This window comes from Scyliorhinus canicula, chromosome 7, assembly GCF_902713615.1.
Source record: "Scyliorhinus canicula chromosome 7, sScyCan1.1, whole genome shotgun sequence".
In the NCBI taxonomy this organism is placed as follows: domain Eukaryota; kingdom Metazoa; phylum Chordata; class Chondrichthyes; order Carcharhiniformes; family Scyliorhinidae; genus Scyliorhinus; species Scyliorhinus canicula.
In genome coordinates, this window is record NC_052152.1 from 124,110,657 (window position 1) to 124,138,310 (window position 27,654).

The 27,654-nt window shown below is 48.5% G+C and overlaps 1 protein-coding gene across 7 annotated transcripts in view; it reads right to left on the reverse strand.

Annotated features, from left to right (window-relative positions):
* The window catches only part of LOC119969344 (synaptonemal complex protein 2-like), an 855,597-nt gene that overhangs the window by 309,786 nt on the left and 518,157 nt on the right, over positions 1-27,654 (reverse strand). For all 7 annotated transcript variants that reach the window (XR_005461337.1, XM_038802871.1, XM_038802868.1 and 4 more), the window contains one exon: positions 9,308-9,443. Coding sequence is in view for 6 of the 7 variants with exons in the window: in XM_038802871.1 (XP_038658799.1) it covers positions 9,308-9,443 (136 nt within the window). In the remaining variant the exon portion in view is untranslated. The remainder of the gene's footprint in view (positions 1-9,307; positions 9,444-27,654) is intronic.

A 27,654-nucleotide genomic window follows, 5' to 3' on the forward strand; every position in this document is an offset into this window, starting at 1 on the left:
GGCAGTTTCTTTACTCAGAGAGTAGTAGGGGTGTGGAACACCCTGCCTGCAACAGTAGTAGACTCGCCAACTTTAAGGGCATTTAAATGGTCACTGGATAGACATATGGATGAAAATGGAATAGTGTAGGTCAGATAGGCTTCAGATGGTTTCACAGATCGGCGCAACAACGAGGGCCGAAGGGCCCGTACTGCACTGTAAGGTTCTATGTTCTATGTGAACCCCAGGGTCCTAAAGGCAGTGGTCAGGAGGAGGGGGTTCTGGGTGCCAAGCCGGACCCGTCCCATGGAGTGACAACCGTGGCCTCCAGCTCCCCGAGTTCCACCCCTCTGATGAGGTTGCGTCTTGCAGTCAGCACATGGGACAGGGTGGCACGGCAGTGCATGCGCCATTGACAAGTGTGTCGGGGTCCTCAGGTCCCAGAGCACGCCCACCAGGGGAATTAAAGGCGACAGGACAAGGTAAGCAGCCTCCATCTCTGATTTGCATCCTGGGGAAACACTGAGACGTAGTGGTAGATCTAAGAGGGTCAAGCACGTCGAGGAGCACTGAGGGAACTTGGGGAGGGTGTGGGTGTGGGGGGGTGGGTGGGAGAAAGGTAGGGGTGGAGAGGGAGGTTGGGGGTTGGGATGTGTGAGGGGGGGCGACACCATTGGGAGTGGGGTTTGTAAAATTTCGCAAAACATTTTACAGATCGTGGCTGATGACATCTACACAGAGGCCACAGACTGACGCAGAGACCCGATACAACGATGCCCATACAGCGACCAGTGGTGTGGTCGAGTGGTACTTCGGAGTCCTGAAGACGCCCTTCAGGTGCCTGGACCACCCTGGAGGGAGGTGGAGAGAAAACAGGGAATCATGGACCAGAAAACCTAACATAAGTAGTGAGGGGGGTGAGGTGTGTGAGGGGGTGCATGTGGTGAGGAGGGTGTGGATGGGGGCTGTCCACACACGTGTCATGGGGATCCACAACTAAGCAGGGTCTCACTTGCTCGGCCGCCGCCGACCTCCACCTCGGTGACCTTCCTTTCCTCTGGGCCATGTCCATGCCTTTGACTTGGGCATGGTGAAGGACCTCAGGTCTGGTGGTCCCCCCCCCCGATCTTCTTCCGCTCCCTGCGGTTACGCGCGGCGTATGTGCCAAACATACACAACAACAGTGTTAGATGTTCCGACACAAGCAGCTCAGGGATTGGGTAGATGATGGCATCAGTGGCCAGGGCACCCGGCCATTGCTGCTGGCATGGGTGCTGGCATGTGGGGCAGGGTGTGGGTTTGCCTGTCCCCGGGGGGAGGAGCCAGGTACGGGTATGTGGCGGGAGGCGGGATTAGTGCCGGGGCACAGTGCTGCCTACTCAGCCTGGCCGCCCTGAGGAGATTGTGCAATTTATTCCGGCACTTCATGCCACTTCATGACATTGCCCACGGTGCTGACTGCCTCTGCCACCTGCGCCCAGGCACGGCGAACGGTGGTGCCTGGCGGCCTTCCTCCCGGGGCGGGTGTATAGAGTTATCCTTCTCTCATCCATGGCGTCCAGGAGGGTCTCCAGCTCAGCTCCCTCAATCGTGTCGCTGCTCTCCTTCCAGCCATCTTGTTGACTGGGACGGTGTGTGTGGGGGGAGGATCGTTTAAGTGCAGCTGCGGCATGTGGGCCTCATGTGCAGCAATTACGGACCCGGCGAATCCGCCGCTGTTTTGCATGGAACTGATTGCGTTCCACGTGGCGATGGTGCTGGACCATTTAGAGTTGCTAAATCGGTGCAGCTGTTGGGCCGTTTCTCCTGCCATAAAACACCACCGTTCTCACGCCGGCATCAGCATTTAGTCTCAAAATCAGAGAATCCAGCAACATGTCTCAGCCATTGGCCTGCAAGCACAGCCTGACAAATGGCGAATTGCGTTGCTGGTGACGGGTCCACAAGCAAATTAAACCTATCATACATTTGCTTTTGAGAGTGAAGAGGAGGGCAAGAGATATGATGAAGTGATCAAGTACTTCGATCGACATTGATCTCCCAAGAAATATGAAACATTTGAAAGATACATTTTTCATACGCGTACCCAGAAACTAGGCGAATCTTTCAACAGTTTTGTAACCGACATGAGGCTGAAGGCCCAGTCCTGCAATTTCAGCGATCTTAAATTATTAGTGATGCGTGACCAAATTGTATTTGGTATTTCGCAAATATAGCTTTGTGAAAGGTTGTTACGAGAGGAAGACCTGAAATTGGAAAACGTGACAAAGATTTGTCATACGAGTCAGTTGGCTGCACAGCAAATCAGTACACTCAATCTGAAACATTTTGACGCCAACATGGAAGAGGACGCCGGCGCCATAGCACTGTGATGCAGGTCAATAAGAAACCTATCCTCAGTGCGGGCAGCCATTTTAAGCGGTCAACAGGAGCCGCTATCTTGTGCCAGAAATGTTGCAAGCAGTAGACATAAAACCAACTTTGGAGAAACTGGCTCCAGAGCAACATGCTGAATCATCTCAGGCCCCTGAAATGGTTCTAATAATCGACTCCCTGATGGTCGAGGCTACTCCACCAGAAGATGAGTTTGAGAAGCTGATGACTATACCGCTGTGTAGCTCGACGAATCACACGTACATACTAGCACAAGACCAGGATGACCCATCGCCTGGCTCCTCCAGGTCAGAGCATATTTGTATCGTAATCGCCAGTGATGAGGAGCCATCAATAGATGTTCTAACGAGCCAAGAAGGGACAGCGCACAATGTGGCTTCCACCCAGGCGCCAGAGAGCGAGACTCTGCAACCACCAGTTGAGGGCACAGACTTGGTCGTGACTACACAGTCCCTCGGAAACATGCCGGCTTGAGAAGTCCCAACCGAAGTTCCATGCACTTCTGCACATATGGTGCAAACCAGCAGTAAGACAGGGGTTGCCAAACCCAAAAGCAGAAAGAGAAACATTCACCAAAGTATCAACAAAGCAAAAAAGAGGGAAAGAAGGAGAGTGGGAAAGGTCGTACATCCCACTGATGAAAGCAAGAGACAAGATGTCGATGTTGTGACTGAGAACCCAGAGACAGAGAACGTACAACGAAGCAGCAGCAGCAAAGAGCATCATGGGAAGAAACGCAAAAAGAAAAAACCTAGTGACGCAGGTGTGGCCAACAAGGTTCAGTGTGGCCTTCAAAAAGCATTGCGTCAAAAGGATACGAAATAAGAGACCGGAACGCAAACCAGTATTCAAAAAGACTGGCAACAGCCCAGGTGATCAGAGGAGCGATCCCACAAGGGAGGCACAATGAACTGTGCACAAATGGGACAAATGTCCCATACACCCAGCAGGCATATTATGTCTATGGACACGCTAGTTAAATTTGTTCATACATGAATCAAATATGTAAAGTAAAGATATTAATCATGTTTGTACATAAACATCAATATCTCCAAAGGAAACGGGATGTGGTGATATGCCTGTGAATAATATTTCATGCACTCGCAGTGCGACTTCCCACCAGTCATCAGTCATGTGACATACAGCCATCATCAAAAGGTTGTAAGGCATATCCCAGAACAGACGCAAATAAGGGTAGTTCCAGGAGAATCTAATGTAACTCAATCATAATTTGGTCTGTATAGCATTCTGATTGTTAGCTTACCACATGTACATCATTCTAGTTAAGTGACCAGCAGTTCTGTCGATTCATTGCAAAGACAAGATCACGGAACATAATATTCTTCACTGGACTTATTTTCAATTTGCTTTTTCATGGAATTCAGTCTGTTCTCCAATGAATTTTTAAAAATTTCCTTCTGAACTTCTTTTTGTTCATTTTTCACAGATTGGGACTTTCTTTTTTTCTCGCCAAATTTTCTGCCTGCCATTTCATCTTATTTTAAATGCCTTCTGTAGAGCTCTGATTTTTTGTTTTGACTCCTCCTCATGTACAATAATTTCTAGTTTCTTTTGAGGTTTTTAATTTCTGCATTTCTTCTGAGTTGAATCAATTACAGGATTTATACATTTCACAACTCAATCCACTATTTCCACTTGTCTTAACTTCAGCCAATCTCTTTTGGGTTCACTGTTGGCTAGGTCTGACTCTGAGGAAGTGTTGATTTGGTTTTGTTGATTTGCCTCCGACGCCTCGTGGAACTTGAGTAGATCCCACAAAGCTGAAGAAACCGACGGGACGTCTCTTCCGACATCAACCGACCACATCACGCTCGACCAAGAGTGCAATACGGCCGGTGGATCTTTCATTGTCCCAATTCGAGGCTCATTCATTCCCCAACTTTGAGATCTTGTGTTGCCTCTTCATTGATTTTATTGCCAGTGGACCTTTTTTTTGAGCGTTGCCCTCTATCTGGGGTCTTCTAATTTTCCTCTCAACACCTGTGTTTTTTTTACGGTTGTCACTTTAAGTGTATTACCTCTGTAAGGGTATTGCTGCTTTAAGACTCTCACCGTTTTTTTCTCCACTCCGTTTTCCCTCGGGTTCAAACTCTGGGTGCAATTCTCCAGCCTTGTTACGCTCTTTTTCAAGTGTAACAAGGCCGGTAAATAGCGGGAGAGGCTAAAAAGGAGATCTGTGCCAGGCGCCAAGCATTTTGTGATGCAACCGGCTCGCTCCCATAGTCAAAATCGGGATCTCGCCACAGCGATTGTGGGCAGCATGGGGTAGCACAGTGGTTAGCACAGTTGTTTCAGAGCTCCAGGTCCCAGGTTCAATTCCCGGCTTGGGTCACTGTTTGTGTGGAGTGATGGAACCATCAATTCACTAGACACGTGCTTTAAGATATGAACAGTGGTTTTAATCTACTTACAACAGAGCCAGCCTGTTCCGCGCTGAACTCTCGATGAACTGAACGACTGGCTCTGAGCATTGGTATTTATACAGCAGTCCAGGGGAGGAGTCGTGGGCAGAGCCAAGGGTTGTGCCCTGTACAAACTTCTAAGCATTCCCAACGCTACTCCCCTAGTGGTCGGGCAACGCAACTGCGCTTACAAATGCATGGTCTCATGTATATACAATACAGTGTGAATTACGGAGTTACATTCACCACATGGAGTCTGCACGTTCTCCCCGTGTGTGCGTGGGTTTCCTCCGGGTGCTCCGGTTTCCTCCCACAGTCCAAAAATGTGCAGGTTAGGTGAATTGACCATGATAAAATGCCCTTAGTGTCCAAAAAGGTTAGGTGGGGTAACTTGGTTACGGGGATAGGGTGAAGGATTGGGCTCTTTCCAAGGGCCGGTGCAGACTCAATGGGCCGAATGGTCTCCTTCTGCACTGTAAATTATGCGTTTAAAGCAATTATCACCAATTAGTCCCATTTCCATACAATTGACAAGAGCGACCCCGTATCCAACGGCCTCCAGTCATTCAGCTGCTTCCCCAGCAAGTGCTCATGCTTTCGCCGATTAGTATTTCTTTTGAAAAACGCGAACCTGGCGGAAAAGCTTTTGTGGGGTGCCAAGGAGGTAACTAGCCATCTTACAGGCAATGAGCCTGGGCTTGCCACCGAAGTGCTTGGTTGGGGGTGGGGGTCCTCTGCAGGGGTGGGTTGCCATGGGGTTGGAATGGTGCTTTGGGGAGTTGGGAAAAGGGTCCAGGGGTTAGTCCACAGAAGGAAGCGACAGAAGCTCATCATGGTTTTGCGAAATGTTTGTAAAATGTTTCCCGTAATATTCATTTTCAGTTATTTGATTGGTTTTGTAAATGTTGCACCAGAACTGAATGAGAACACATTCCTTTACACATCTAAGATATATGCTAAAAATTTCAACATTTCTAATTGTTGGGTATGCACTGAAACCCCTACTAACTCAGGAGAAGCTATCCCATTCTTAATTATCCCCTTTAATGCTTCAGAAACAGCAGAATGGTACATCTATCAAAGTGTCCCTCGCTATGTCGTGGTCCGTTCTGGAGCATATTCATGTGAAAAAGGAAGGTACAAGATTTATTTAAAGAAATGTATTAACTTGTGGAAATCTGCAGGCTATCCACTAAACACCTTTACAGGATGGCACCAACTTAAATATAACCCGAACAAAAATCCTAATATAATATAAAATTCTCCCAACTAATATTAAACAAAAAGAATCGATATGCCTTACTAGTAATCACTCTAAAGGGATGAAAATGGGCAATAGTGTTTGCACTCATTATTTGGCGTTAACACAGCTTATAAACATACACAAAATTTATTACAAAGAACTGAACGGTCCTCAACAATAAGAGGCATACACAACATCACAAATAATAAAACATTCTCAGATCATTGGTACTTAGAATGGAGTGCTTATAATGGAACTTATTTTATGTGTAATGACGAAGCATATTCTTGGCTCCCAAAATACTGGTCAGGATCTTGCTCTTTAAGATACATAGTACCTGCCATCCGGCATCTTCCTCATCTCCCTTATGTTTCAGAACCAACCACTCGAAGAAATAAATGTGCTATAACCTTACGAGACGCAATTTATGCGAAAGTTATTCCTTTCTATTGGGAAGTAAGGGTGTCCAAAGAATTGAATAAAATAACAACCATCATACAAAACGTAGCCGATTACACCGCCACTGCCCTAGATAAAATCTCTGATGAAATGCGAGCAATTCGAACCGTGGCTTTACAGAATCGGATGGCACTTGACTATGTGCTGGCCGAAAAAGGTGGCAGCTGCGCCCTGATTGGTGTGGAGTGTTGCACTTTCATTCCAGATTACTCCAATGAAGTTAAAGATCTGGCATCACATATCCAAAAGGAAATCAAGAAACTTTATTCACCCCCAGATACCTATATCTGGGAGAAACTTTGCGGGTGGTTGGGACCCACTGGAATGTCCACAGTAAGAATAATATTTTACTCCTGTGTAGCAGGATTCATCATTTACATAACATACCAGTGTATGGAGTGCATAAACAACTATTCACTGAATGCAAGGGCCCAACAGTCAGAATAATTCACACTAACCACTGCACTACCATTAGATTAAATAGAACTGCAATATTATTGTTGAAATGTTATTTGACTGTATTATTAACATATTGCTAATAGATTAATACTGAATCATAGAACAGGCCCTTCGGCCCTCAATGTTGTGCCGAGCCATGATCACCCTACTCAAACCCACGTATCCACCCTATACCCGTAACCCAACAACCCCCCCCCTTAACCTTACTTTTATTAGGACACTACGGGCAATTTAGCATGGCCAATCCACCTAACCTGCACATCTTTGGACTGTGGGAGGAAACCGGAGCACCCGGAGGAAACCCACACGCACAGGGGGAGGACGTGCAGACTCCACACAGACAGTGACCCAGCCGGGAATCGAACCTGGGACCCTGGAGCTGTGAAGCATTTATGCTAACCACCATGCTACCCTGCTGCCCCGAATTCAATACACGTCCCGGCGGGCCCTTGAACCAAATTCAATTAATTGATTAATTGATATTTTATAATAATGATTCTTTAAGAATTATAATAATTTTTGCTGTAATGCTTGTAATGCAATGCTTGCCCACTCTATTGTTTAAAACTGCAATGACAATATGAATGAGTTCTTCTTCGCGCTTTTACCTATCCTATTGCATTTATCTTATTGTGATGTATCTCACTTGATCTTTCGATTCATCAAAGGGCAGATTGATGGAAGCAACTATTTCATGGTAGATCTCATCACTTGGTAAGGCTGCACTTTGAATATTGCGTTCAATTCTGGTCGCCATACTACCAGAAGGATGTGGATATTTTGGAGAGGGTGCAGAAGGATGTGGATATTTTGGAGAGGGTGCAGAGGAGGTTCACCAGGATCTTGCCTGGTCGGGAGAGTGTTAGCTATGTGGAGAGGCTGAATAGACTTGGACTGTTTTCATTTGAAAGACGGAGGTTGAGGGGTGACCTGATTGGCAGGCACTCTTTCCCAGGGTGGAGGGATCAGTCACCAGGGGGCAAAGGTTTGAGGTCCGTAGGGCAATGTTTAGAACAAGGAACAATACAGCACAGGAACAGGCCCATCGGCCCTCCGAGCCTGTACTGGTCATGATACCAACCTTTCCTTTGAAGGAACCTCAGCACTTCCTTGGGCCGTATCCCTCTATACCCATCCTAATCCATGTGTTTGTCAAAATGCCTTTTGAAAGCCGTTAATGTACCTGCTTCCACAACCTCCCCAGACAATGCGTTCCAGATACTCATTGCCCTCTGCGTATAAAACCTGCCTCGCACATCTCCTCTAAACTTTGTCCACTTGCGTTTACCCCTTCAAAGATCTGTGGACCTGCACGCCCAGATCTCTCTGACTTTCTATATTCAAAGGGTTTTACAATGACGATATATTTAGAGGAGATGTGCGAAGCAGGTTTTTTACATAGAGGGTGGTGAGTGCCTGGAACGCATTGCCAGGGGAGGTTGTGGAAGCAGATACATTAACTGCGTTCAAAAGACATCTCGACAAACACATGAATAAGATTGGTATAGAGGGATATGGCATAAGAAAGTGCTGAGGATTTATGCAATGGTTGGTCTCATGACCGGTACAAGCTTGGAGGGGCCGAAGGGCCTGTTCCTGTGCTGTATTGTTCTTTGTTCTTTTATGAGAGCAGGGGGAAGCAATGGCAGGAATAGTGAAGTCTGAGAGAGGAGGTAAGGGCGAGGGAGCCAAGGAGTCAGAGAGATGGTATCACTACTGTGGCAGGAATTGGTCACATTCGGTTTATTAGTTAAGCCGAGTAAATATTGCAGAGCAGATATTGTAAACATTCCTCAAAGGATAGAAAAACTGGGCATGCTAGATAAAAACTATCCAAAAAGACATGAATAATTAACCAAAATCTATTTGTGCTCCATAGAATGTTCCATACAGTGCAGAAGGAGGCCATTTGGCCTATTGAATCTGCACCAAACCTCTGAAAAAGCACCTCACCTCGACCCACACCCCCACCCTATCCCTGTAACCCCACCAAACCTGCCCATCCCTGAACATTGAGGGGCAATTTAGCATGGCCAATCACATAACCTGTACATCTTTGGACAGTGGGAGGAAACAGGAGTAGCCGGAGGAAATCCACACAGACAGGAGGACAACGTGCAAACTTCACAGTCACCCAAGGCCGGATTCAAACTCGGGTCCCTGGCGCTGTGAGGCAGCAGTGCTAACCACTGTGTTGCATTGCTGCCCTATTCATATTACTCATATTACCTAGTCAATCTAGAATCTAGGTCCATGGATATTTTATGCTGTAAACAAGCAGAAGACAACCAGATTTGATTTTATATACAAATGTACGCATGATTTTTGTCACAATCTGAAGAAAACTTACATCTGATCTTCTCAACTGATGAAGTATTTGTGAATGAATGTGATGAAACTTCTGATAGTTCATGATATTTCATAGAAATATTGGGCAAGTTAGATTTCCTCCTGGAGTTCTTAAAAACCTTTTTAGCTTCTTTTGGCTGGAATACAAAATTTAGTACAAATTATTGAGGACACCTAAAATATGAAGATGAATGCATTATATCTACTGTCCACACTTGTTCTAAAATGAACTGCTATATTTCATTTGGAGTACTCTCTGGTTCATTTTCCCTTCAAAGTTTAACAACTTTTGAAATAGGAGCAGCAGCAGGCCATTTTGTTCTGTGAGCCCGGTCCGTCATTCAGTAAGATCATGGCTCATCTGTTTGCGTTCCACATTCCCATCTAACCCTGATATCCTATGATTCCCCTGCCGAACAAAAATCTGTCTACCTCTGCCTTAAAAATATTCAATGATCCCACTTCCACCGCCTTGAGAATTCTAAAGTCACACAACACTCTGAAAGAAAAAAATTCTCCTGGGGGCGATTCTCCAGAAAGATTTCTAAGTGTGGTAGAGAGCGGGAACTGCCGCAAGCTGCCCAGCCAGCCAATTCACCGGGAGCACGCTTGCCAGCCTTCCGCGAACAAGGTCGAACAGCACTTGCACAGCTTACAGCGATGGCGCCAGGAAGACTTGCCCAAGATTTGGAGGAGCAAACTTGGGGAGGCTCCTGGATGCTGTGAAGGCCAGGGGGATGTCCTGTTCCCCCAAGGGTCCCAGAGGGTGAGTCACAGGGCAGGCAATGTCGCCTGGGATGAAGTGGCTGCAGCCGTGAGCTTAGGAAGTATGACCAGGAGGACTGGCCTCCAGTGCAGGAAGAAGGGCAATGACCTACACCGGCAACATGAATGAGTAAACACCAATGCCACCCCCCTCCCCGAGACCTTTACGCCTCCAGGGAAGCATCCCATCCCAACCGTCCATGCAGCCACCAACTCTCCCTTCATCCCCCACTCCCTTCAACACTCCTCCAACCCTTCCTTCACAGCCTCCCCTATAATACTGTGAACCGTGCGTGTGGCTGACGATGCCCTCTCTGTGTCTCCGCAGGAGAAGCTCTCCCACAATCGCTGGGAGAGAGCCCAGACTGGCAGAGAGATGCTGGACATAAGTATCCTCCCCATCTTCGAGGAACGGGCCCTGGAGTTGACTGGGGTGGCCAAGCACAGGGCCGTCACCAATGCAGAGGTTGGCACACACTACAGTGCGGAGGTGAGGATCCACTGAGCCCCACCCGGAGAATCTGTCAAACGTGAGTTTTTATTGTCATACTGACTGGCACATCCCTCCACTGACCATATGTCTATTCTCTCGCAGGTCCTCCAGCCAGTGGCGTTGGCCCATCCGGGGTGGCCTCCGAGACCCCCTCCGAGGAGAGCTCCAAGGATGTCACAATTGATGCGGCACAGCTATAATCTCCACCCTCCACCAGCGAAGATACATGCACCTTGGTGAGAAACTTTGGTGGACAGGGTTCTTGGGCACAATCTGGTGAGCATCACACTCATGTGGAGGTAGGAATGCCGAGGCGAGACAGTAGTCGGAGGTCTGCTGGATCCCAAGACCTAGTTGCGTCCCATCCAGATGCTGAGCCGAGGAATAGGTATACCCAGAGCTGATGGAGCCGTTAGGCAATCGCTGGGACATTCAGAGGGAGATATCACCGACACTCCAGCCGGTCCATAGCCAATTGGAGGAGACCCAAAGGCTATGGGCGCTTGAGATGTTGCCGACAATGAGTGGCACCAAGGCCAACACTGCTAGGATGACGACAGCAGTGGAAAGCCTGGTGCACAATGTCAGCAGCATGTGTGAAGGTCTCCAACGTGCGGCACAGTCAGTGGTGGCTATGGCTAAAGGCCTTGGCAGGGTTCGAACCATGTTGCCCCTCGTCCCGAGGTGAACCCTGGGGCCTATGGGCACCGAGTGGGAAGAGGGGGTGCCGGGTGCCAACCCAGACCCATTGCATAGGGTGGGGATGGTGGCCACCAGCTCCCCTGAGTTCTACTCCTCTAATGGAACAGGCTGTGCATGAGCCCTCGACAAGTGCGCCAGGGACCTCTGGCCCCAGAGCCAACAGAGGACGCCTGCCAGGGGCATCGAAGGCCATGGGACATGGTAAGCTGCTGGCTGCCTCCACCTCCGATGTGCATCCTGGGGACACACCTACACGTTGCGGTAGAGCAAGGATGGCTTAAGCGCGTTGTGGATCATTGAAGCACCGGAGGAAGGGGGAAAAAAGGCGAAAGGGGTGGGGGGAAGAGTGGGAGGCACCAGCGGGAAAGTGTCATAGAATCCCTACTGTGCAGGAGGTCATTCGGTCCATCAAGTCTGCACCGCTCCTTGGAAAGAGCACCCGACTTAAGCCCACGCCTCCACCCTATTCACGTAACCCAGTAACCCTACCAAACCTTTTGGACATTAAGGGGCAATTTAGCATGTTCAATCTACTTAACCTGTATATCTTTGTACCGTGGGAGGAAACCCACGCAGACATGGGGAGAAAGTGCAAACTCTACACAGATAGTCACCCGACGCCGGAATTGAACCCAGGTCCCTGGAACTGTGAAGCAGCAATGCTTACCACTCTGCCACTGTCCCATCCGATTGTTGGATACCTGTGACACATTAAGAACCCTTGACCACAAGCAGTATGACGGCTCTGTCACTTTATTACACACATTACGTTACTGTCACTTTATCTTCGAACCCTTGACCCATCATTCTCGGCATTTCTCCTTCCCCGGGCACACCACGTGCAGGTGATGAGTGTGAGCGAGCACTCTGCAGACAGGCAGGGATGAGACTGACATAGATTGAGGAACACTGGCGCTCAGCTCTCTGTGGGTTATCATCACCCCCCCTGCCCTCGGCAGTGACCTGCTGATGGTGTCGACACAGTCCCAGCACACTGGAGTAATATGGCACATAGCCTGGGTGGGTGGGAAATGAGGGTGGGGGTGGGTAAGTAGCGATGATTGACCAGGCCATGCCCAACGTGAAGTGGTCGAGTATCATGGCCTGTCTGGCCCTCTGGGTTTGCCAGATCCTCGCTGGTGCTGCCTTCCTGCAGCCTCTGGCTGGTCCTCCGCTTCATACAATGCACGGCTCAATAACAGCCCGGGTGGCCACATGGACCTCATTATATTGGGTCTCCGCTTCAGTCCGGCTCTGTACTGGCATCATTCACCAGGTCCTCAGCAGGTACTCCTTATTTCCCAAGAGCTCATCCTTGAAGAGGCCAGGGATGTCGAATTGCCCCAGAATGTAGCTGTCATGCACACTCCCTGGGAAGCATGCATACACGCAGATGATCTGCATGTGGTGGTTACGCACGAGCTGTATGTTCCGAGAATGGAAACCCTTCCTGTTCATGTAGGGCACTCCCAGATGGCCCGGTGTGCGCAAGGTGACATGCACGCAGTCTATCACCCCCTGAACCTGGGGCATTCTGGAGATAGCAGAGAATTCTGCTGCCCAGGCATCCTGTTGGGCTTGGTCCATGTCAAAATTTATATAGTTTTCTGCGAGGGAAAATAGGGCATCCGTGACCTGTTGGTTGCACTTGTGGGCTGTGACCCATGAGATGCCTCACAGATCCCTTCTCAAGCCCTGGAAGGATCTCGAGGCGTAAAGGTTCAGAACGGCAGTGGTGCTGAGTCTGCAAGGACATGGCACAGGTGCTTGACTGTCACCTTGTTGAGGCCGAGCTTCCTGAGGCACGCGTTGTTCGTCATCTGTTCAAATGACCAACCTGGGCCGTTGTGGACCTCCCCCTCTGGGTTTTACCCGGGCCTGATGGGTTTTGTGAAGGCTTACTTAATCATGATTGCCAAATTAATATTATCAATAGCCTTTGGCCGCATGGCTAAATGCCTCGGCAGTCAGTGGGGGCTACGGTAGTCGATGGGGCAGAGGGGCAGGGACAAGGGGTGCCCTGGAATGAGTACACATGATCCAGGGGTTGGCATGGTGGAGCCACAAGCGATTTCCAACCCCCCCCCCCCACCAGTGTCACCCCCCCAACCCTCTTCCCGCTTCCCCTGGCAGCCTCCCCTGGGGAGGGTGCTTTCCCAGCCGAAGTTCCCCCATCCCCCGCCAACCATTAATATATAAGTGAATGTTAAAGTCAGGTGACCTCAGACTGACTAGGCAGGTGGGAGAGAAATAGTGGTTTGTGCATGTTCATACTGTTATTTGTATTTGTTATATCTATTTGACCCACTGTTAATGTTAATAAGTCATTTGTAGCTTTAGCTACAAGTCTTCTTGTAATATAAATAAGGACATCCGACAAGAACATTACATGGCGCCAGGGCTGGATGATAGCAAACACTGAGAAAAAACTATCACATCATCGAGTGACGCCTGTCACGAGATCCACAGATATTTGAAGATTTTGCAGACTGTATGAATGAACTACATGGAGCTGTTGAAGCCACCAGTGAGTCTCAGAATTCATGGTAATATGGACAGCAATGACGTGTGTTTAAACAAAATTTAATCTGTTTTCTTACTGCAGTAAATTTAGGTGATCAATCAGATTCACATAAGGTAATGATGCTCCTAACAGTGGCAAATGCTGTGTTTAATACGTCTAAATTTGCAAACGATGAAGATAGTAAAAGTTTTGAAAGAATGAAAATGAAATAAAATGAAATTAAAAATGAAATGAAAATCGCTTATTGTCACAAGTAGGCTTCAAATGAAGTTACTGTGAAAAGCCCCTAGTTGCCACAGTCTGGCCACAGCCAAAGTAATTTGAAGATTTGATGAACATTGCACCCCAGAAAGAATGAATTTTATGAACGCTATGTGTTTCGATCATGTTTACAGAAGACAGGGGCCTCACGGTAGCATGGTGGTTAGCATCAATGCTTCACAGCTCCAGGGTCCCAGGTTCGATTCCCGGCTGGGTCACTGTCTGTGTGGAGTCTGCACGTCCTTCCCGTGTGTGCGTGGGTTTCCTCCGGGTGCTCCGGTTTCCTCCCACAGTCCAAAGATGTGCGGGTTAGGTGGATTGGCCATGCTAAATTGCCTGTAGTGTAAGGTTAATGGGGGGATTGTTGGGTTATGGGTATACGGGTTACGTGGGTTTAAGTAGGGTGATCATTGTTCGGCACAACATCGAGGGCCGAAGGGCCTGTTCTGTGCTGTACTGTTCTAAAAAAGAAGAGTCTATCGATCATTTCAAAGAAAAAAGAATACAGCACAGGAATACAGCTTCAGCCCTCCAAGCCTGCGCCGATCACATGCCCTATCTAGAGCAACTGTCTGTATCCTTCTATACCCCATCTTCATGTGCCTATCCAGATAAGTCTTAAAGGTCACAAACGTATGTGCCTCAACCACGTCACTTGGCAGTGCCTACCAAATCTGACTACCAGATTTTCGGCGGGAGCAGTGTCCAGAAGCCTGTCGAGAAGGTAAATTTACCTCTTTAAAAACTTACCTTTAGAGCTGCAGGAAGTCGGCCGTGGGGATTTTTTGGAAGATTTGTTAGTACCTGTATATAAGTTCACCTGAGGAAGGAGCTGCGCTCCGAAAGCTCGTGTTTGAAACAAACCTGTTGGACTTTAACCTGGTGTTGTAAGACTTCTTACTGTATATAAGTTGGGCAGTTGCTAAACCCGAGACACTACACTTGTAGTGTCCCCCACCCTTCCACCTCCTATAACCTAAGGGGTTGAGTGAATATCAGGTATCCTTTCTTTTTCTTGTATTATCTAGAGGGGATGGCTGGGAAGGCAGTACAATGCTCCTCCTACAGAATGTTTGAGGTGAGGGACGCCGTCAGTGTCCCTGCTGATTTCACCTGTGTGAAGTGCACCCATCTCCAGCTCCTCAGAAACCATGTTAGGGAACTGGAGCTGGATGAACTTCGAATCATTCGGGAGGCAGAGGTGGTCATAGATAGTAGCTTCAGGGATGTAGTTACTTCGAAGAATAAAGATAGATGGGTCACAGTGAGAGGGGCTGGGAGGAAGCGGTCAGTACAGGGATCCGCTGTGGTCATTCCCCTCAGTAACAAGTATACCGCCTTGGATAATGTTGGGGGCGGGGCAACTTACCAGGGGTAAGCCATGAGGTACAGGTCTCTGGCATAGAGTCTGTCCCTGTTGCTCAGAAGGGAAGTGGGGGAGAGGAGTAGAGCATTAGTCATTGGAGACTCCATAGTTAGGGAGATAGATAGGAGATTCTGTGGGAACGAGAGAGACTCGTGGTTGGTGTGTTGCCTCCCAGGTGCCAGGGTCCGCGATGTCTCGGATCATGTTTTCGGGATCCTTGAGGGGGAGGGGGAGCAGCCCCAAGTCGTGGTCCACTTAGGTACCAACGACAAAGGTAGAAAAAGGGATAGGGATGTAAGGCAGGAATTCAGGGAGCTAGGGTATAAACTTAGATCTAGGACAAACAGAGTTATTATCTCTGGGTTGTTACCCGTGCCACGTGCTAGCGAGACGAGGAATAAGGAGAGAGAGCAGTTGAACACGTGGCTACAGGGATGGTGCAGGAGGGAGGGTTTCAGATTCCTGGATAATTGGGGCTCATTCTGGGGTAGGTGGGACCTCTACAAACGGGGTGGTCTACACCTGGGCCAGAGGGGTACCAATATCCAGGGGGGAAAATTTGCTAATGCTCTTCAGGAGGGTTTCAACTAGTTCAGCAGGGGATTGGGAAACTGAATTGTAGCTCCAGTAGACAGGAGGTTGAGAGTCGTGAGGTCATGAGTAAGGTTCCAAAGTTGCAGGAGTGTACCAGCAGGCAGGAAGGTGGTTTAAAGTGTGTCTACTTCAATGCCAGGAGCATCCGGAATAAGGGACGCAATTCTCCCAAAGGGAGACAAAGTGCCGACGCTGGAGTGAAAACCGGAGTGTTTCACTCCGGCGTCGGAGGCCGCTCCTCGCCCCCTATTCGCCCACCCCCAGGGGGCGAGGAGTGGCAGCGCGTCAATCTCGCGCGCCGGGCCTTGGCGCCCGCGTCTAAGTGGTGCCGCCTGAATGATGCGGCCGGCAGCGCCTAAATGACGTCACCCGCACATGCGCAGGTTGGCCGGTGCCAACCCGCGTATGCGCAGTTGCCGTCCTCCCCGCAAGATATGGAGCATTAATCTTAGTGGAGGGAAAAGAGTGCGTCTTTCAGAGAAGCCGGCCCGACGATCAGTGGGCACCGATCGCGGGCCAGACCCCTCCTGAGCACCCCCCGGTGCTCGAACCTCCCTCCGTCCCCCACAGGCCCCACACGCAGCGGTCGCGCGCTGTTCACGCCGCCAGCGACCAGGTGTGGTTGGTGCCGGCGTGAACCGGTCGCATTAGGCAGGCCGCTTGGCCCATCCGGACCGGAGCGGCGATTCTCCGAGCGGCCTGTCGCAAAACGCGACACATCGTTTTGGGGGGGGTGGTGGGAGAATCGCGTGCGGGTGCCTGGGCGGGGTGGCGTGAATTGCCCGGCACTCCCACGATTCTCCCACCCGACGTGTGACCCAAGGTGTGTGAACTTGCGGCATGGGTTGGTACCTGGGACTTCGATGTTGTGGCCATTTCGGAGACATGGATAGAGCAGGGACAGGAATGGTTGTTGCAGGTGCCTGGGTTTAGATATTTCAGTAAGCTCAGGGAAGGTGGTAAAAGAGGGGGAGGGGTGGCATTGTTAGTCAAGGACAGTATTAGAGTGGCAGAAAGGACGTTTGATGAGGACTCGTCTACTGAGGTAGTATGGGCTGAGGTGAGAAACAGGAAAGGAGAGGTCACCCTGTTAGGGATTTTCTATTGGCCTCCGAAAAGTTCCAGAGTTCCAGGAAGGGATTGCAAAGATGACTCTGGATAGGAGCATAAGTAACAGGGTTGGTGTTTTGGGGGACTTTAACTTTCCAAATATTGACTGGAAACACGATAGTTCGAGTACTTTAGATGGGTCCGTTTTTGTCCAATGTGTGCAGGAGGGTTTCCTGACACAGTATGTAGATAGGCCAACGAGAGGCAAGGCCATATTGGATTTAGTACTGGGTAATGAACCAGGACAGGTGTTAGATTTGGAGGTAGGTGAGCACTTTGGAGATAGTGTCACAATTCGATTACGTTTACTTTAGTGATGGAAAGGGATAGGTATATACCACAAGGCAAGAGTGAGATCTGAGGGAATGGCAATTATGATGCGATGAGGCAAGACTTAGGATGCATTGGATGGGGAGGGAAATTGTGCCCATCCCGGGCACAATGTGGAGATGTGGAGCTTGTTCAAGGAACAGCTACTGCGTGTCCTTGATAAGTATGTACCTGTCAGGCAGGGAGGAAGTGGTCGAGCGAGGGAACCGTGGTTTACTAAAGTAGTTGAAATACTTGTCAAGAGGAAGAAGGAGGCTTATGTAAAGATGAGACGTGGAGGTTCCGTTAGGGCGCTCGAGTGTTACAAGTTAGCTAGGAAGGACCTAAAGAGAGAGCTTAGAAGAGCCAGGAGGGGACATGGGAAATCTTTGGTAGGTAGGATCAAGGATAACCCTAAAGCTTTCTATAGATAAGTCAGGAATAAAAGAATGACTGGGGTAAGAGTGGGGCCAGTCAAGGACAGTAGCGGGAAGTTGTGTGTGGAGTCCGAGGAGATAGGAGAGGTGCTAAATGAATATTTTTCGTCAGTATTCACGCAGGAAAAAGACAATGTTGTCGAGGAGAATACTGAGATACAGGCTACTAGACTAGAAGGGCTTGAGGTTCATAAGGAGGAGGTGTTAGCAATTCTGGAAAGAGTGAAAATAGATAAGTCCCCTGGGCAGGGTTGGATTTATCCTAGAATTCTCTGGGAAGCTAGGGAGGAGATTGCTGAGCCTTTGGATTTGATCTTTAAGTCATCTTTGTCTACAGGAATAGTGGCAGAAGACTGGAGGACAGCAAATGTTGTCCCGTTGTTCAAGAAGGGGTGCAGAGACAACCCCGGTAACTATAGACCAGTGAGTCTTACTTCTGTTGTGGGAAAAGTCTTGGAAAGGTTTATAAGAGATAGGATGTATAATCATCTGGAAAGGAATAATTTGATTTGAGATAGTCAATACGGTTTTGTGAAGGGTAGGTCGTGCCTCACAAACCTTATTGAGTTCTTTGAGAAGGTGATGAAACAGGTGGATGAGGGTAAAGCAGTTGATGTGGTGTATATGGATTTCAGCAAAGCGTTTGATAACGTTCCCCACGGTAGGCTATTGCAGAAAATACGGAGGCATGGCATTCAGGGTGATTTAGTAGTTTGGATCAGAAATTGGCTAGCTGGAAGAAGACAAAGGGTGGTGGTTGATGGGAAATGTTCAGACTGGAGTCCAGTTACTAGTGGTGTACCACAAGGACCTGTTTTGAGGCTACTGCTGTTTGTCATTTTTCTAAATGACCTGGAGGAGCGCGTAAAAGGATGGGTGAGTAAATTTGCAGATGACACTAAAGTCGGTGGAGTTGTGGACAGTGCCGAAGGATGTTACAAGTTACCGAGGGACATAGATAATCTGCAGAGCTGGGCTGAGAGGTGGCAAATGGAGTTCAATGCAGGGAAGTGTGAGGTGATTCACTTTGGAAGGAATAACAGGAAGACAGAGTACCAGGCTAATGGTAAGATTCTTGGTTGTGTGGATGAGCAGAGAGATTTTGGTGTCCATGTACAAAGATCCCTGAAAGTTGTCACCCAGGTTGAGAGGGTTGTTAAAAAGGCGTACGGTGTGTTAGCATTTATTGGTAGAGGGATTGAGTTTCGGAGCCATGAGGTCATGTTGCAGCTGTACAAAACTCTGGTGCGGCCGCATTTGGAGTATTCTGGTGCAATTCTGGTCACCGCATTATAGGAAGGATGTGGAAGTATTGGAAAGGATGCAGAGGAGATTTACCAGAATGTAGCCTGGTATGGAGGGAAGATCATATGAGGGAAGGCTGAGGGACTTGAGGCTGTTTTCGTTAGAGAGAAGAAGGTTAAGAGGTGACTTAATTGAGGCATACAAGATGATCAGGGGATTAGATAGGGTGGACAGTGAGATCCTTTTCCCTCGGATGGTGATGTCTAGCACGAGGGGACATAGCTTTAAATTGAGGGGAGATAGATACAGGACAGATGTCAGAGGTAGGTTCTTTACTCAGAGAGTAGTAAGGGTGTGGAATACCCTGACTGCAACAGTAGTGGACTCGCCAACGCTAACGGCATTCAAATGGTCATTGGATAGACATATGGATGATAAGGGAATAGTGTAGATGGGCTTTTGAGTGGTTTCACAGGTCGGCGCAACATTGAGGGCCGAAGGGCCTGTACTACGCTGTAATGTTCTATGTTCTTTGTTCTACCACCACCCTCTGTGTAAAAAACATTCCCCATACATCTCCAGTGAACCTGTCCCCCCTCACCTTGAACTTGTGCCCCCTTGTAATTGTCATTTCCGCCCTGGGAAAAAGCCTCCAATTGTTCACCCAATCTATAAACCTAATAATTTTAGAAAATTCTATCAAGTCGCCCCTCAGCCTCCGTTTCTCTCGGGAGAACAATCCTAGTTTATTCAATCTCTCCTCATAGATAATACCCCATACTAGGCAAAATCCTTAAACCTCTTCTGTGCTCTCTCCAAAGCCTACACGTTCTTCTGATAGTGTGGTGGCCAGAATTGGACAGTATTCCAAATGTGGTCAAACTGAATGTTCTATATAACTGGAACATAATTTCGAGCTATTATACTCGACACGCCGCTCTATGAAGTGAAGCATGCCATTTACTTTCTTTACCATCATTTCCACCTATGTCGCTTTTGACGATCTGTGGAGCTGCACGCCCAGATCTCTCTGTGTCGCTATGCTCCTTATGGTTCTGCCATTTATTTTATAGTTCCCACCTGAATTGGATCTACCAAAATGCATCACCTCGCATTTGTCCGGGTAAAATTCCATCTGCCATTTATCTGCTCAATTTTGCAGCGTATCTATATCCTGTTGTATTCTCTGATGGTAGCCTTGTGGATAGCACAATTGCTTCACAGCTCCACGGTCCCAGGTTCGATTCCAGCTTGGGTCACCCTCTGTGTCGAGTCTGCACATCCTCCCCGTGTGTGCGTGGGTTTCCTCCGGGTGCGCCGGTTTCCCCCCACAGTCCAAAGATGTGCAGGTTAGGTGGATTGGCCATGATAAATTGCCCTTAGTGTCCAAAATTGGCCTTAGTGTTGGGTGGGGTTACTGGGTTATGGGGAATAGGTGGAGGTGTTGACCTTGGGTAGGGTGCTCTTTCCCAGAGTCGGTGCAGATTCGATGGGCCAAATGGCCTCCTTCTGCACTTTAAATTCTATGATATCTATGATTATTTCTTCGTCACTATCCGCAACTCCTGTAATCTTAGTATAATCCACAAACTTGCGAATCAGACCCGTTACGTTTTCTTCCAAGTCATTTATATATATTACAAACAGCAGAGGTCCCAGTACTGATTTCCGCGGAACACCACTAGTTGCACACCTCCATTTGAGAAAAACACCCTTCCACTGCTACCCTGTCATGTGAGAATCCATTTAAGAAATGGGTGTTTATAAAAATAGCAGTAGTGGATGTGCCTTTAAGAAATGGGTGTTTGTCAGTGATGTCAGAGTGTGAGTGGAGCTGGGCTGTCTGTCTGCTTTTACTTTCACTTTAGGCTGTTTGCTACAGGGTGTGTTTAGTTTCGTTTTAGATTTGAAGATGCTTGTAGACACAGCCAGATGTGTCTGAATCTCTGCAAGCTAAAGAATGTTCATTTAGTGATTTGAAACTGGTCACTGTTCTCAGTAGTGAATTTAAACCTGATCTCCGTGTTAAAAAGGGTCTTTTGTCATATGGATATTCATAAGGAAAGATTCAGGTTTACTTATAGAATATTGTATCTGTTGGGAGTATTGGTGTTGATAGTTGTTAAGATTTTTACTATGCACATATTGTTCCAAAAAACCTTCTTGGACACACTTAACAAATTCCTCACCATCCAGACCCCTAACCCTAAGGGATTTCCAGTCAATATGAGGAAATTATTTCCTTTTCAATTTTGCAAATTCCCTTTCAACATATTAAACATTTCTCCTGATTCCTTTGAAAAATAATTAAATCATTACCCTCTGTTATCAGGCCCTTTGAAATGTTGTCAGCAGGATGCTCCAAATCTGAGTCTAAGTGCGCCAACGCAGACTCTGTGGTTTTTCACGACAGCAAAACGGGTGCCACACCTGGACCGATTCTGCTAATGTTGAGGGGCTAGCACTGTCGCCAAGTGGAACATAATCGATTCTAATGAGGAACGGTACCAGATTCGCTGGTTTTGTGACTGACGAGCTGCAGCTGCATATTCACACTTCACTCCCCACACACACCATTCCAGCCAACAAGATGGCAGTAAGACGCACAGCTCCATGTTTCGCAGACACTGAGCTGGAGATCCTCTTGGACGCAGTGGAGGAGAGGAGGGTGACCCTGTACCCGGGCCCGAGAAGGAGGCTGCCAGCGCCGTGGTCAACATCATCCGGACCAGCCAACAGTGCCGGAAGAAACTACGCAGCATCCTCAGGGTGGCCAGGATGAATTGGCAGCACTAACTGCGGTTCCCCATGACATGTGTGCCAATCCCACCCCAAACCCACCTCCACACAACCCTCAGCCCCACACCCTTCACCACCCTCACCCTAAACTACCTCCATCCCACCCTCACCCTACACCACCCACACACCACCACCACCCTCACCCTACACCACCCACAAGCCCACCTCTAAACATGCACCCGGAGCTTGGGTCAGAGGATGACAGTAATTTTCCATCACAGCTATCTACAACACCCTCCACCATCCCAGAGACATTCACTCAGTTGGGCATGTTAGTGAAGAGGCTTCTGGGACACTATCTGGTGCGCACTGGAATGTATACGGGATGGTTTTCTTGACCAATATGTGGAGGAACCAACGAGAGAGCCAGCCATCTTAGACTGGGTACTGTATAATGAGAAGGGAATTATTGCCAATCTGGCTGTGCGAGACCCCTTGGGGATGAGCGACCATAACATAATAGAATTTATTTTCAAGATGGAGACTGAAGTCGGTGATTTGGAGACTACGTTACTCAATATTTTATTTTATTTTTTTAAATTTAGAGTACCCAATTCTTTTTTTCCAATTAAGGGGCAATTTAGCGTGGCCAATCCACCTACCCTGCACATCTTTTGGGTTGTGGGGGCGAAACCCACGCAAACACGGGGAGAATGTGCAAACTCCACACGGACAGTGACCCAGAGCCGGGATCGAACCTGGGACCTCGGCGCCGTGAGGCAGCAGTGCTAACCCACTGTGCCACCGTGCTGCCCCAGGTTGCTCAATATTAATAAAGGAAACTATGGGCAGCACGGTGGTGCAATGGATTAGCCCTGTTGCCTCACGGTGCCGAGGTCCTAGGTTCGATACCGGCTCTGGGTCACTGTTCGTGTGGAGTTTGCATATTCTCCCCGTGTGTGCATGGGTTTCACCCCCACAACCCGAAAGATGTGCAGAGTAGGTGAATTGGCCACACTAAATTGCCCCTGAATTTAAAAAAAATGAATTGGGTACTCTAAATTCTTTAAAAAAAAATGTTTTTAATAAATAAGTAAAGGAAACTATGAAGATATGAGCTGTGACTTGGCCTTGATAGATTGCGGAGAGTTCCTTAAAGGGATGGCAGTGATTAGGCAATGGCAAGCATTCAAGGAAAGCATGGGGGAACTGCAGCAGCTGTTAATTCCTGTCTCGCACAAAAGCAAAATGGGTAAAACGGCAAATCCATGGCATACAAAGGAAATTAAAAACAATATCTGATCCAAGGAAGAAGCATACAGATAGGCCAAGAAAATTAAGAAGTCTAAAGGATTAGGAGTAGTTTAGAATTCAGCAAAGAAGGACGAAGGTACTGATTAAGAAGGGGAAAATACAGTACGAAAGTATACTTGCAGGGAGCATAAAGATTGACACGAAGAGTTTCTATAGATATGTGAAGAGAAAGAGATTGGTAAAGACAAATGCAGGCCCCCTACAACCAAAAACAGGGGAATGTACAATAAGGGACAATGAAATGGCTGAGAAATTGAATACATACTTTGGTTCTGTCTTCACAAAAGAGGACACAAATCTGATACCTCAAATGTTGGAGAATGAAAGGTTTAGTTAGAAGGAAGAACAGAGGGAGATCAACATTATTAAAGAAATGGTGCTGGGAAAATTGATGGGATTGAAGGCGGATAAATCCCCACGGTCTGATAATCTGCATCCTAGAGTGCTTAAGGAGGTGGCTCTGGAAATAGTGGAGGCATTGGTGGTCACCTTCTGGGATTCTATAGACTCTGGAACAGTCCTTGCAGATTGAAGGGTAGCTAATGTCACTCCAATATTCAAAAAGGGAGGTAGAGAGAAACCAGGGAATTATAGAACAGTAAGCCTAACATCAGGAGTGGGGAAAATTCTTGAATCCATTATCAAGGGCTTTATAGCGGAACATTTAGAAAGCAGTGGCAAGATCAGTCAGAGTCAGCATGGATTTATGAAGGGGAAATTATGCTTGACAAATCTGTTGCAATTCTTTGAAGATGTAACCAGTACAATTAACAAGCGGGAGCCAGTCGATGTGGTACACTTGGACTTTCAGAAGGCGTTTGACAAAGTCCCGCAAAAGAGGTTATTGTGCACATTTAAGGTGCATGGAATTAGGGGAAGTGTATTGAGGTGGATAGAAAACTGGTTGGCAAAGAGGAAACAAAGACTGAATTAATGGGTGCTTTTCAAATTAAGAACATAGAACATACAGTGCAGAAGGAGGCCATTCGGCCCATCGAGTCTGCATCGAACCACATAAACCCTCATTTCCACCCTATCCCCATATAACCCCATCTAACCTTTTTTTGGTCACTAAGGGCAATTTATCATAGCCAGTCCACCTAACCTGCATGTCTTTGGTCTCTGGGAGGAAACTGGAGCACCCGGACGAAACGCAAACACGGGGAGAAGGTGCAGACTCTGCACAGACATTGACCCAGCAGGGATTCGAACCTGGAACCCTGGCGCTGTGAAGCCACAGTGCTAATCACCTGTGCTACCGTGCTGCACAAATTGGCAGGCAGTAACTAGTAGGGTGCCACAAGGATCGGTGCTAGGACCCCAGCTATTCACAATATACATTAATGATTTGGATGAGGGAACAAAATGTAACATCTCAAAGTTTGCAGATGATACCAAGTTGGGTGTGGAGGGTGAACTGTGACGAGGATTCTACAGCTTGATCTGGACAGGTTGGGCGAGTGGGCAAATCAATGGCAGATGCAATATAATTTGAATAAGTGTGAGGTTATTTACTTTGGAAGCAAAAACAGGAAGGCAGATTACTACCTGAATGGTTATAAATTGGTAGAGGGGAGTGTGCAGCAGGACCTGGTGTCCTTGTGCACCATTCGCTGAAGGTAAGCATGCAGGTACAGGAGGCGGTAAAGAAGGCTTATGGTATGTTGGCCTTCATTCCGAGAGATTTTAAGTACAGAAGTAGGGATGCGTTGCTGCAATTATGCAGGGCCTTGGTGAGGCCACACCCAGTATATTGTGTGCAGTTTTGGTCTCCTTTTCTGAGGAAGGATGTTCTTGTTCTTGAAGGAGTGCAGCAAAGGTTTCCCAGACTGATTCCAGGGATTGCAGGACTGTCATATGAGGAGAAATTGACCAGGTTAGGATTGTTCTCGCTGGAGTTCAGAAGAATGAGGGAGGAATATCATAGAGACTTATAAAAATTCTAACAGGACTAGACAGGGTAGATTCAGGGATGATGTGCCCAATGGTGGGTGTGTCCAGAACCAGGAGATATTTCTTCACCCTAAGAGTGGTGAGCCTGTGGAATTATAACCATAGCAAGTAGTTGATGCTAAAACATCGCATATATTCAAGAGGCTAGATATAGCACTTGGGGCGAATGGAATCAAGGCTATGGGGAGAAAGCAGGATTAGGCTATTGAGTTGGATGATCAGCCATGATCGTGATAAATGGTTGAGCAGCTCGAAGGGCCAAAAGGCCTCCAACTACTTCTATCTTCTATGTATCTATGTACCACACAGCTGCTCCGGTGCAGCAGGAGGAGGTAGAAACACCCGAAGGGGCGGACGGTGGGAGGGCAGGCCGACCCAGGAACTATCTGCCATCCAGACGGGTCTTGGGTTTTTGGAACAGACAGCCCCATCTATAGTGGAGATGCAGTCGCAGAATGAGGGACTACATGAGGGGTTGTCGCCGAGCATTTGGCGCAGGTGCAGCTGAAGGAGTCCAACCGTATGCAGGAGCGGGAGGTAGTGTCAACCATGCGTGCCACCCAGGCCAACACCACATGAGTGTCACAAAATGGAGGCTTTGGGGCTGACGGTCGTGGTTATGGATCAGCATATCCAAGGCCTGGGTCATTCTGTGCAGGCATTGGCCCTAGACCCAGGACAGGATTGGCGTCTCACAGGCAACCATGTGCGAGTGCCACCTGGAAATTGCAACGGCACTCCTGAGCGTGGCCCAGTCACAGCAGGCCATGGCTGGGAATGTCAGTGACATTGCCCAGATACTGGTTGATGTGACACAGACACAGAGGGAGGTAGCCCAGTCCCAGAGGGAGATGGTATGGCAACTGCTTGGATCGCAAGAAGCTGCAGAGTGTGGTGAACTCAGGGCAAATCATCACACAAGCTTGTCACCCTCACATTGATTCTGTCTACACCTCCCTCTGCCTCAGGAAGCATTATCAGAAACGTCTCCCACCCAGGATTTGCCTTCTTCCAGACCCTTCCATCAGGCAGAAGATGCAGAAGTCTGAAGACCCACACATTCAAACATAGAAACAACTTCTTCCCCACAGCTACTAGACTCCTCAACGACTCTCCCTCAGACTGATTTCCTGTAAGAACACTATTCACGATGCCCTATGCTGCTCTTGCTCATGTTTTTGCTTTGTTTGGCCCCTTGTTCCGCACTGTAACCAATCACTGTTTGTTGATGTACCATTTGTCAATGTACTCTTTTTTTGGTCTACTATGTGCATACTGTGTGCGTTCCCTTGGCCGCAGAAAAATACTTTTCACTGTACTTCGGTACATGTGACAACGAATCAAATCAAATCAGCTGGCAAAGTCACTGGCTGATGTGACACAAACCAGAAGGTGGTGGCAGTCAATCCCAGATGGAGATGGTCCATTCCCTTTGCTCCATGGCTGTGAGAGTGGGACTCCAGGACTGGCAGCACCAAGTGAGGGGAAGCCTCAAGGGTTAGCTTCACCCGCACCCCCGTCCCATGGCGTAGCCCGGGGTCATCGGGCACCCCGAGGGAGGAGGAGGTGATGGGGCCCATGCCAGTTACTTCTGCAGGGTAGGTACCGGCACACAGCAGCACCTCACACTCCAGCCCTCCTGGCGTGTGCTCGCATGCAGGGATCACCTAGGTGGACGGTAGAAAGTGCCACTGTGAGCAGGAAATGATGCGGAGCAGGTTGTCATCATTGTTCAGTGCATGGACTAGACCCGCTGTTACTGCCAAACCAGGACCCCCACCCCATAGTGCAATAGGTATGTATCACGGAGGGGGTGACCGCAGGTGGAGTGACGGGGTGTGGGGGAGGAATGTGTCCGTGCCCTGGCCCACCCCTCCACAAAACCCACTCACCCGTCCCCTAGTTGAATCTGGAGGCAATCAGACGTTCCGTGTGCATTGGCCCAGGCACACAAGTCGTGTCTGCCTGAGCTCCATGCCACGCCTACCCTTGCCCTCCTCCGCATCTTCCACATTAGACAAGGCCTGCCATTAATCCTCCTCCTCCAGCACAGCGCCTCTCTGCTGTGAGATGTTGTGGAGGATGCAGCAGGCCGCAATGATGCGGACGACCTTCCCAGCGTCATACTGGAGGGGCTCTCCAGAGCGGTCCAGGCACCTGAATCGCATCTTCATGAGGCCGAAGCGCTGCTCAATCACGCTCCTTGTTGTTGTATGGGTCTCGTTGCAGCGGGTCTCCACTTTGGTCAATGGCCTCTGGATAAGTGTCAGGTGTCATCAGCCACAACCACAGCGGATAAACCCAGGAGCCAACCCCCCAGCCAGGGTTGTGGGGGAGGGACGTGGTGAATATGTCAGGAATCGTTGAGTGTGCCAGGAGCATAGTCACATCACAGTTGCACGTTCATCGAGTGGTATCTTTCCACTGTGTAGAGCGGCCTGTCACTTGCTGATGCTCGTAGAGTGACATGCATCTCATTGATCACCCCCTGGACCCGGGGCATCCCAGCGATGCCGCTCGGACAGTCTGGTGAGCT